Consider the following 9,947-nt stretch of genomic DNA (forward strand, 5'->3'; position numbering starts at 1 on the left):
TCCTTCCTTCCTTCCTTCCTTCCTTCCTTCCTTCCTTCCTTCCTTCCTCCCTCCCTCCCTCCCTCTTTCTTCTTTCATTCTTAATTCCTTTTGAAGCATGTACTTTAGTCTGGCCTAGAACTTGTAATCTCACTCCTCAGCTTTTTTTAAATATCTTCTTTTAGTGCACACTCAAAAGTACCTTCAAACTTCCCCTTTCCTCTCAAATATGACAGTAAACTGTCTTGGGCTATGAGACTTTGCATATATTAGCATATTCTTAGAGTTATTTAAGCCTACAGATCAGCCTAACAGCTCCATGAGTTAGGTAGTTATTCCCATAGAACATTATAACTTACATTAGCACAAGTTAAGTACTGTTGGCAAAACATACGTGCATTAAAAGAAAAATTACCCCCAGGTTTTTCAATAAACACAATTGCATTTTAATGGATGTGAGCATTTACTGGAGGCTGTATAACCCCTTTGTATGAGACTGGCTATAGAAAAGCTCATTTCCATACAGAAGTCAGTGGTTTTTGTCACATGCCTATCCAAAAGGATGGTGACACAGTATTAAAACTATGAACAATTTTAGCTAGTCTTATCTGCCGGACATCCTGTATTTCAAGCCTGTGACACGTCTCTGACTGTGTGGAGAGGTGTCCTGGGTGCCCTGTCACAGAGTGAGGGATGCACAGGTTGCAAGCAGGCTAGTTTTGTCCACACAGGTACTTTTTCTTACCTAAAACTTAATCTTCCGTGTTCACACCCCACTGGCCTGAGAATAAGCATCTACATAGCAGCTCTTTTCCGACTCAGCCCTCAGGACATCCAGCCAGTGGAGTCTCCCTGACATTCTGAAGCACAGAGTCAGCATATGGACAAAGATTCAAGAAAGGTCACATTGCTAAGTAGAGAGTCACACTGGCAAGAGGGATGAGAAGTCTTAACTTTCTAAAAAGGAGATGGGAGAGGTATCGCCGTGGTTAAGAGCCTATGCTTCTCTTACAGAGGACTGGGGTTCAATCCCTAGCACCTACACCAGGCAGCTCCCAACAGCCTGAAACTACACCTTCAGGGCAATATATGGTCTCTTCTGGACTCCTATGGTACCCACACACATGTGTATATACATGTATGTAGATCCATTCACATACATCTTTTAAAAGAAAGTAGGAGACACCATGTGTGTGTGTGTGCACGCACCCCCGCCCCCATTCTTTCTGTGTGTGATGGAGGAAGGTCATTGGTTGATTAAATAAAGAAGCTGCTTGCCCTGATAGGTTAGAACGTAGGTGGGAGGAGTGAACGGAGCAGAACTCTGGGAGGAAGAGGAAGTGAGCTCAGAGACTCGACAGCTCTCCTCTCGGGGGCAGACGCCTCAGAGAGACACGATGCTCCCTCCACTCTTGCGGGCAGAGGCGAGAGCTCTGCTCTCTGAGGCACACGCGATGAAGCTCCGACCCAGGATGGACGTAGGCTAGAATCTCCCTGGTAAGCCACCTTATGGGCTACAGCAGATTATTAGAGATGGGCTAGTCCAGGTGCGAGAGTTAGCCTAGAAGAGGCTAGATAGAAATGGCCAAGCAGTGATTAAATGAATACAGTGTTCGTGTAATTATTTCGGGTATAAAGCTAGCCATGCGGGCAGCGGGGTGCTGGGGACGCAGCCCCGCCGCTCATATTACTACATGTGTGTGTGTTTCCCAACTCACTTTTTTGTGGCTTTCGTTTCAAATGTCTAATTAGACCATCAGACAATGCAATAGAAGCCATCCAAGACAGTTTGTGGCTATTTCCAGACAGCTGAGTAACAGCCCGAGAATTAACATCTGTCAATGAATCTTCAACCTCTTACACCAGATTAGACTTTGAAGGATTCAGTCAGGGTAGAGTTAGAATGTCAGAAAAAAAGGAGGCCAGGCAGGTAGTATGACAAACCAATGTTGTTCCTAAGTAAGCTGACTCGCTATTAATTCACAAAACAGTCTGAAAAGATTTGTGATGAAGCCGACTCCTGTCTAGACAGAGAGGGGAGTGCAAAACACATTAGACCAGTGCAGTGTAGTCGTGACGAGGAAAGCCTGCTCCAGCTGCTCAAAGGCACGGGGGAAGGACCCAGCTAGTCCCTTCTTTATCTAAACATCAAATCCTAATGGACCCATATCTAGATCCTAGGGAATTTCCACTTTATTTTTAGAGCCTTGAAGCATCTTACCCATCAGTAATAAGGAGGCTGAACAGGAAAAATAGATAAGAAGAACGGGGGAGCTGGTAGGGAATGAGAAAGGGAGGGAAGGAAGGATGTAGACAGAGACAGACAGACGAGAGATCAGGAGAGAGCAGCTATGTCAGAGGAAGAGACGAGAGAGCAATAAAAATCTGTTTAGATATTGTCCCAAATTTCAAAGGCTATTTATGTTTCGGCACTTGGAAACCATCACCGACAGAGTCCTATAAAATTTATCTCTTGCCTTGGATGTGCTGTAGCCATGTGTGCTTCTCTGTTTCAACCTAATGGTGGCTAAAACTCAGATATCAGAGAAGCCAGACCCCACATCCATTCTATGTAGATGAATATACCAATGGCTGCTTAGATCTAGGAATCAGTCAGGTCATGTAAGAAAAGTAATTTGTCTGAATATACACACACGCCTTCTCTCTCTCTCTCTCTCTCTCTCTCTCTCTCTCTCTCTCTCTCTCTCTCTCTGGAAATTTCAAGGTCAGCACTAGGCAAACGCTTGGAAATTAGGAAATAAATCCCACCTACTTTTGTTAGGCACACTACACTTTGTTTAAACACAAATGGGCTCGTTTGGGTTTATAGTCCATCCCACTCGCACAAGCAGTCACAGTCCTGTGTTAATTTTTTAAATTTATGTTAAAAACTATGACCACAGATTTTATTTAATTCTGTATGTCAAGTGTGGGCTTCCCAAAGTGGAGTGTGTAAACATCCCTTGGGAAATAAAAGGGGCCTCTCTAGTAGCTGTGCTAAGTATGATCGTGAGGAGAGTTCGTCTTCTTTCTAATAGATCCTGCCTACATTATTTTCTTATAGTGACAGATTTTCTTGAAAGATTTCTCTGCCAAGGTACACTTCCTTGTTATTATGGTTGTGATGGGGGGGTTCTGGTTTCTTAAAATACTTTCAGACATAATTAAAGGGAAGAGAAAAATAAGAGAATTCAGCAAACATGGTAAGGAAAATCTTGTATACACTGCTCGGGTGATTTTCGGAAGAGGAGTGAGTGCCTTCTGTGCCTTCAGCTTTCATCTTTCGTGGCATCTCTGTGCTCACCCAGAAGACATTTAAGTGAATCCAACAGGTCTGGAGCATCCAGAACAAATTTATTAAGTAGCTCATGATCAAACATATATTTGCTAGAAGCAAAACAAGCCATAACTGGGACACAGAGACTGTAAACAGTAGGAGTGGGGAGAGAATGGAGGTGGGGTGGGGGCTGTTGCCATTACCTTCCTCATCCAATACTGCCCTCACTATATTGGGAATGTTTTCTTTTCCTTTTAGATGTGTGTGTGTGTGTGTGTGTGTGTGTGTGTGTGTGTGTGTGGTGTGCATCTATGAGTTTGTTAGTGTGGGGGTGTGTGCACCTTTGCGTGTATGTTGTAGAAAACAGAACTTGGCATTGGGTGTCTTTCCTTGATTTCTCTTCACACTATTTATTTATTCATATCTTTTTAAAGATGTATTTATCTTAATTTTCTATGTCTTAGTGTTTTGCCTGCACCATGCGTAGAGAACGCCTGTGGGGACCAGAAGAGGGCATTATAAGCCCTGGAGTTGAAGCTATAAATGGTTATGAGCCACCATGTGGTTGCTGGGAGCCAAACCAGGATCATCGAGCCCTCTGCCTTCCTTTACTTCTTGAAATAGAATCTCTCACTGAATATAAATCTCATGGATTTGGCGAGGCTAGTTGATCAGTGAAGTTCAGGACTCCATGCTCCCCCCCCCCCGCCCCGCTCTGCCCATCATTGGAGTTACTGTCACCATGTCCGGCTTTTTCTTTTAGTATGGATTCATAGGATTAGAGCTCAGGTCCTCACATTTACCACAACAGGCACTTCACCTCCCAACCTTATTCTGAATGTTTCTCAAACACACATATACTCAAAACTAAACCATGCAATCGCAAATGAATAATCTGAAATTTAAGATGGTAGCTAACTTATGTTTTTCCATCCTTGGTTATAGGAGATATCTGATAAATCATCATAAACCTCAGTAGTTGAAGACAACAGAGAAAGCTATATATATTGTCCCAAGTACAAAGTACAATACCAAAATAAGCTCAAACCCATCCCAATTTTGGAAATTTTAGCCTAAGATTTTAACGCATTTGTATTTAAACCACTGAAAGAGATAACTTGCACATATTATACATAATGACCAAATGAAATATCCAGTTTGCCCTTTATAAAACTATGCCTTCTCATCCATCATCTATCTACCTGCTATTGTTTGAAACAGTAAATGTAAAAGATGCACCCTTACCACCTATGTTGATTTCCATATGTGCTCATACAAAGGATTTATCCACAGACGTAAACATTGGGGACCTAGCATTATTCATGTGTATACAAACAAAGATAAAGCGGTCTGTTTCCACAGCCTGGAAAGTGACTGTGGTGTTTGATGTGGTGACTCGTACAATGAATGCTCTAGTTGTAACTCAGAAGCCACCAGATCAATTCCAGTCATTCCCGAAGGATGTTAAGAAGCATCCTTTTAACTCTGCTCTTATTGACCTGATACTCAGATGTGACAGGCTTAGAAGCAGAACCCAGTACCATGACCTGCTAGAGCCAACAGGGACCTTGGAATTCCCAGGCAAAGGTCAGGGCAGGGCCATGGTTCCCAAGACACATTTGGCAGGATCTGCTTGCTGCTGTAGCAGAAGCATAAACAGCAGAAACAGGAAAATGCCATGTTTTTTTAACCTTTGTGAAGAAATAGTTAGTGACCATGTCTTTTCTGATGGGAAAAATAGAAAGGAAAACAATCTTCAGGTGGGGGGCCTACTATGAAATACCTGGACGCACAATTTTTGGGCTCACAGGAAGTCATAAATATATAAGAGGTCAAAGGCAGAGAACAGTTGTCCCTCACACTCCTGGATCACAGAGCACTTGGGTGAGGTCAGATGACCCAGTAATGAAGAGAGAGCCCAGGGCATGGTGACATTCTTCATGCTTGTGGAACAGTAAAAGTTTACAGCTCTAGTGTGTGTGTGTGTGTGTGTGTGTGTGTGTGTACGCGCGCGCGTTCACACACACACACACACACACACAGAGAGAGAGAGAGAGAGAGAGAGAGAGAGAGAGAGAGAGAGAGAGAGAGAGATGAGAGACGCCTGAGGGCTCACTCTGTCAAGTCTTTGGGCTCTCAGAGCTTCAGACTGTCTTGCAGTGGGTTTTGATCAGTAAACACCTGCAATAAATTTATCTTTTCTACCAGCATTTTAGAAAGGTTTTCTTTAGGTCACAAGTCTAGTTTAGCCTTCTGAGTACAAAACACTATATTTGAAAAAGCCTAGTCACCAAGCCCAGCTTTCTGGTCTGAGCAGCATGTTTTACTAATAAAGATGATGAGGATTGCAGTGCACAGACCCCATGATAAAGAAGACATTGTTTTGAAACCGGTTTTATGTTTCTAAGGAATTGCAAAAGCATCGCTCTATGTGGTGTGTGGTTTTAAAATAGAAACAAAGACCTACTGAAAACCCAGAGATACATTACCCCCATCAGGAGAAAATGCTTACCGGGCTCAGATGCCGATCTAGGTTCTGTTAGCATGAGAAAAGAAAAAAAAAATGGAACAAGCATTAGAACAGGGTCTGGGGCTAATTAACCTACCGCCTTGCTCCCATGGCTTTTGGCTAGGCCGTGTGTGTGGACGTGGTGAGGGCCACCTCTGCACAGGACAGGGTTAAGCCGGCAGCCACTCGGTTTACATTTCCATAATACAGAAACACTGGGCCCTAGGAAGTGTAAGACACTGTAGTTCCAGACAGACTTCCGACTTGCGAGCCTCTTAAAATGATTTGCCAGATAAGCAAGTATGTGGGAATTTTTGTTGTAAAGGAAAGATCTATAGATTTCGTCCACTTCAAAGGGGCGACTGTGGGTTTTTCCCCATAAAAATGAGGTAGACTAATTCTTTGGTCGATTTCACAAGTAGCATTTTGGAAGGGGTTGTGGGGAAAGTTCCAGCACTAACTGTCAACTCTACAAACACCTTGAACAAAAAAAGAGCATCTACTCCTGGCCTCTTTAATGCGGGCAGTGTCTTGCCATACAACAAACAAGGAAGGGGCAGTTTGAAGGCATTATTTTAAAGAAATCGGCATTTTCTTTTAGGCAGTCCATACAGCATAACACCGTGTGGTCAACAGCAGTCGTAGAACAAAGTCGGTATAGAAGGCTGTAACTAGAAAATCGGCATTCACACCGGTGTTTTCATCTGTAGCTGGGCAATCACAGCGGTCCGCTGGATCCCACATTTACAAGGTGTTGTGAGAAACGGGAGGGGAAAGAGAGTGGCTGAGTTACGCAGATTCGTTTACACCCTGCACGTTACAGACTATATTAGTCTCATCCCACTTCGAGAATATAAAACAGCTCATCTAAGTCCTTTCCAGTTCTTGTGAAACCAGAGGAAATCAAACTAAATTCAGGAGAACCGACACCTCTTCTTACTTTTCTGGAGAATTCTGAAGTCTGGAGAGTCGTGGATTTCACTCCCTTGCCGGAACCACTGGACCTGCATCGGTGGTGCTCCTCTGACCCGGCATTCCAGGACCACCACCTGGCCCTCGGAGGCTACTATATTCTGTAGTTCCTGAAATTCAAGAAGCAAACGGCCCACCTCAGACTTTTCAGCTCTGTAAACAGTCTCACAACAGAGGAGAAAGACGCCAAACCTTAGACAAAACCCCAAACACGGAGGTAACAAAATCTCCACGTTGAGAGGATTGTCAGAAAATAATCAGCATGAACTCAGGTAAGGATGAGTACCACCGGCCGCCAGCTTTTCAAGATCTTCCGGCCATGAGTTTCGGACAGTTTACCATAAGGCCTGTCCGGCCCCGTTTGCAGATTTGCACCGACCCTTATTATTTGTGGCATTTGATGTTAACAGCTGCCACTTTCCTCTGGCTACATTTAATGGTAAGCTGGTGGAATGCAAGGCTTGCAGACAATTCTATTCCAAATGACTGCGGATGCTTAGGGAAACCAGATAAAAGAAAAAAAGGCACACAAGTGTTTCGGCAGGTACCCACCCATCCATGGACCCCCACCTCTGCCTGACCAGTTTTCTATGTCCAGTTTATGAAGTTAAGCGGTTTGGCATTTTCAAGATTCTGAGTGAAATGATAAAACTGGCCGCTTGTCTTCCTTATTGACCTTCGTTTCCGCTTCCCTTGTAACTGCACCATTGCCTTACCCTCTCTAAATGCACACTAATAAATGTTTATGATGCCAAAGATAAATTAATTTAATGGGATGGATGCAAAGAAGTGAAGTTTTGATGCTTGTTATTAAATGCCAGAATGTTAAAAATTCCCTTACATACGCCTTGGCTCTATGCCCCTCCTCCAAGATTAACTAGTAATGGGGGCTATTGACACTTTCAGATCATTTGAGAATTTGACTAGACCATTAGATACCTTAGGAAGTGTGTGTGTGTTTTGGAATAATTAAGTCATGATTTAAAAAAGTAGTTATAAACAAGCTAGAGCACACAGAATTCATTAGGAAGTGTGTAGACTTTGAACAGGTTTGTTTTGTTTTGTCTTAAAGGTCTGGGGAGTAATAGCTAGTTGCAAATCTTACAGGAAATGGAGAAAAAAAAAGCTTCAGTATATGTCCGTAGGATATGTGTTAAAGCGCTGTGGCTATTCTAAAAGCCTATTGTGGTGGCCAATGAATTATAAAAGTGGAAGGAAAATATCTTGTTTGGCAGTGAACAAGAATATATATATATGAAATAATAAGAAATATATATAATGCATATAAAAGTTTAAGTTTGTCAACTACTAGTGTTGGAGGTGGAGCTGAGATGGTAGAGGGCTAACTCACTATGCGTGAAATCCCAGCACCAAAACATCTAGGGGTAGTTGCTCATCATTTTAATCCTAACAACTCAGACAGAATTAGATATTGGACAATCAGAAATTTAAAGTCATCCTTTGCTATATTGAGAATTTGAGACTAGCCTGGGCTAGGTGAGACTCTCAGAAAAAAAATCAGCTAATGATTGTGTTCCTTTCTCCATTTATATTTGTAATTGCAGAAAATAGATGGCTTTACATGTCTTTCTTCATTTTTTTACTGTATTTGTTTGTTCACTGTGTGTGGGATTGTGGTACACACAGGCCAGAGGACAATTTCCAGGAGCTGATTCTTTCCTTCTACCCTGTGGGTCCCAGGGAATGAACTCAGGCTTGGTGAAAGTACCTTTATCAGATGAGACATCTTGCTGGCCCTAGACAGTCTCTGGCTCTTAAGTAAATGTTTTGTAGTTTATGATTGTAGTCAGAGATGAGTTAATTTAGTGTTTCAAAAAGCACAGTGTGAGGTCTAGCTTCTATGGGCCAATCTATGAAATAGTTCCAGGAAGCCATTTCTGGTACATGACACCCAAATATTTTTCCTGTTTGGGCTTTTAGGCATCAAAGGAGATTAGATTTATTCCTAAAATTATGCGGCTATTTTTTTTCCTTTTGTCGTGTTTGGAAACAAGAGTGTAGCAAATGAGTGGATGCCTGGAGACAAAGACAGAAATCTAGTTGCTCCTAGATTTTGCTTATAGTTTACCCTCTCCTGTAACAACACACACACACACACACACACACACACACACACACACACACACACACACGCGCGCGCGCGCGCGCATGCACCTATGTTCATGATGAATGATTAAGCCCAGTAACTCATTAAGACAACCTTCAGGAGCATAAGGAGAAGCCCTCAAAATAATGAGGATCAATGTTCAGAGGTTCAGAGGCTCGCTTAGTCATCTGCATCATCATTCAGTGTCACATCTGAAAATGCTGGATGCTTTCAGGATCCATATAAAGTCCTTTCATCACAGATAATGCTGACTTGGCATTGTGATTCCTCGGAAGGGTCCGAGAAAAAAAGGCCCTCTGGAGTAGCCTTCCTGTGAACATCCCGGTTGCCCACAGTCTCACAGTCCTTACCAACTCTGCTGTGGGAGCCAAGCAGGCTCCTGCAGATTCCCATGCATACAGTGTGTTGGGGATCTTTAGAGGAACATGTGGATATAGGTGGATGCACTCCCTGGATAGGAAAAGCCCACCTTGTCATGCACTGTCACCGCCATGCACAAGAGGAATGCCAGAGAAAAGACTCAGGGAGATGAGTCCAAGAGTCATCTGAGTCAGGAGTGGATACAGGATCATCGTCTAAACCTGATCCACTAAACAAGGCCCAAAGAGGATGCTGCAAGCCAGAGAGAAAGGAGAAAACATACACAGGGAAGGGCAGAATGCAGGCATACTACGACACATACCAGGTCAGAGGGCAGAGATGCACACACTACTTCCACACACTCTTTCTTTGATTTTTTTTAAAAACCAACATACAGTAAAAACTAGTTTTCAGTCATGTTGTTAGTACTTAGAACACTTTGTGATTTGATTTGCATGGAGGTGGTAGTGTTGGTGGGGGTAGAGGTTGTGGTGGAGGTGGAGGTGGTGATGGTGGAGGTGGAGGTGGAGGAGGTGGTGGAAGTGATGGTAGTGGTGGTGGAGGTGGTGGTGGTGATGGAGGTAAAGGTGGAGATGGTGGAGGTGGTGGTAGTGGTGGAGATGGAGGTGGTGGTGGAGGTGGTGGTGGAGGTGGAGGTGGAGGTGATGGTGGAGGTGGTGGTGGTAGAGGTGAAGGTGGAGGTGGTGGAGGTGGAGGTGGTG

At 43.4% G+C, this 9,947-nt stretch overlaps 1 protein-coding gene across 2 annotated transcripts in view; it reads right to left on the reverse strand.

Moving 5' to 3' along the window:
* Positions 1 to 9,947, reverse strand: part of Palld (palladin, cytoskeletal associated protein) — a 389,783-nt gene that overhangs the window by 192,909 nt on the left and 186,927 nt on the right. For both annotated transcript variants that reach the window (XM_026777380.1, XM_026777381.1), the window contains 2 exons: positions 6,706 to 6,847; positions 5,769 to 5,792 (listed from right to left, as the gene is read on the reverse strand). In XM_026777380.1, coding sequence (XP_026633181.1) covers positions 5,769 to 5,792; positions 6,706 to 6,847 — 166 coding nt within the window. The remainder of the gene's footprint in view (positions 1 to 5,768; positions 5,793 to 6,705; positions 6,848 to 9,947) is intronic.

Source organism: Microtus ochrogaster, unplaced genomic scaffold (assembly GCF_000317375.1).
Source record: "Microtus ochrogaster isolate Prairie Vole_2 unplaced genomic scaffold, MicOch1.0 UNK61, whole genome shotgun sequence".
Lineage (NCBI taxonomy): Eukaryota > Metazoa > Chordata > Mammalia > Rodentia > Cricetidae > Microtus > Microtus ochrogaster.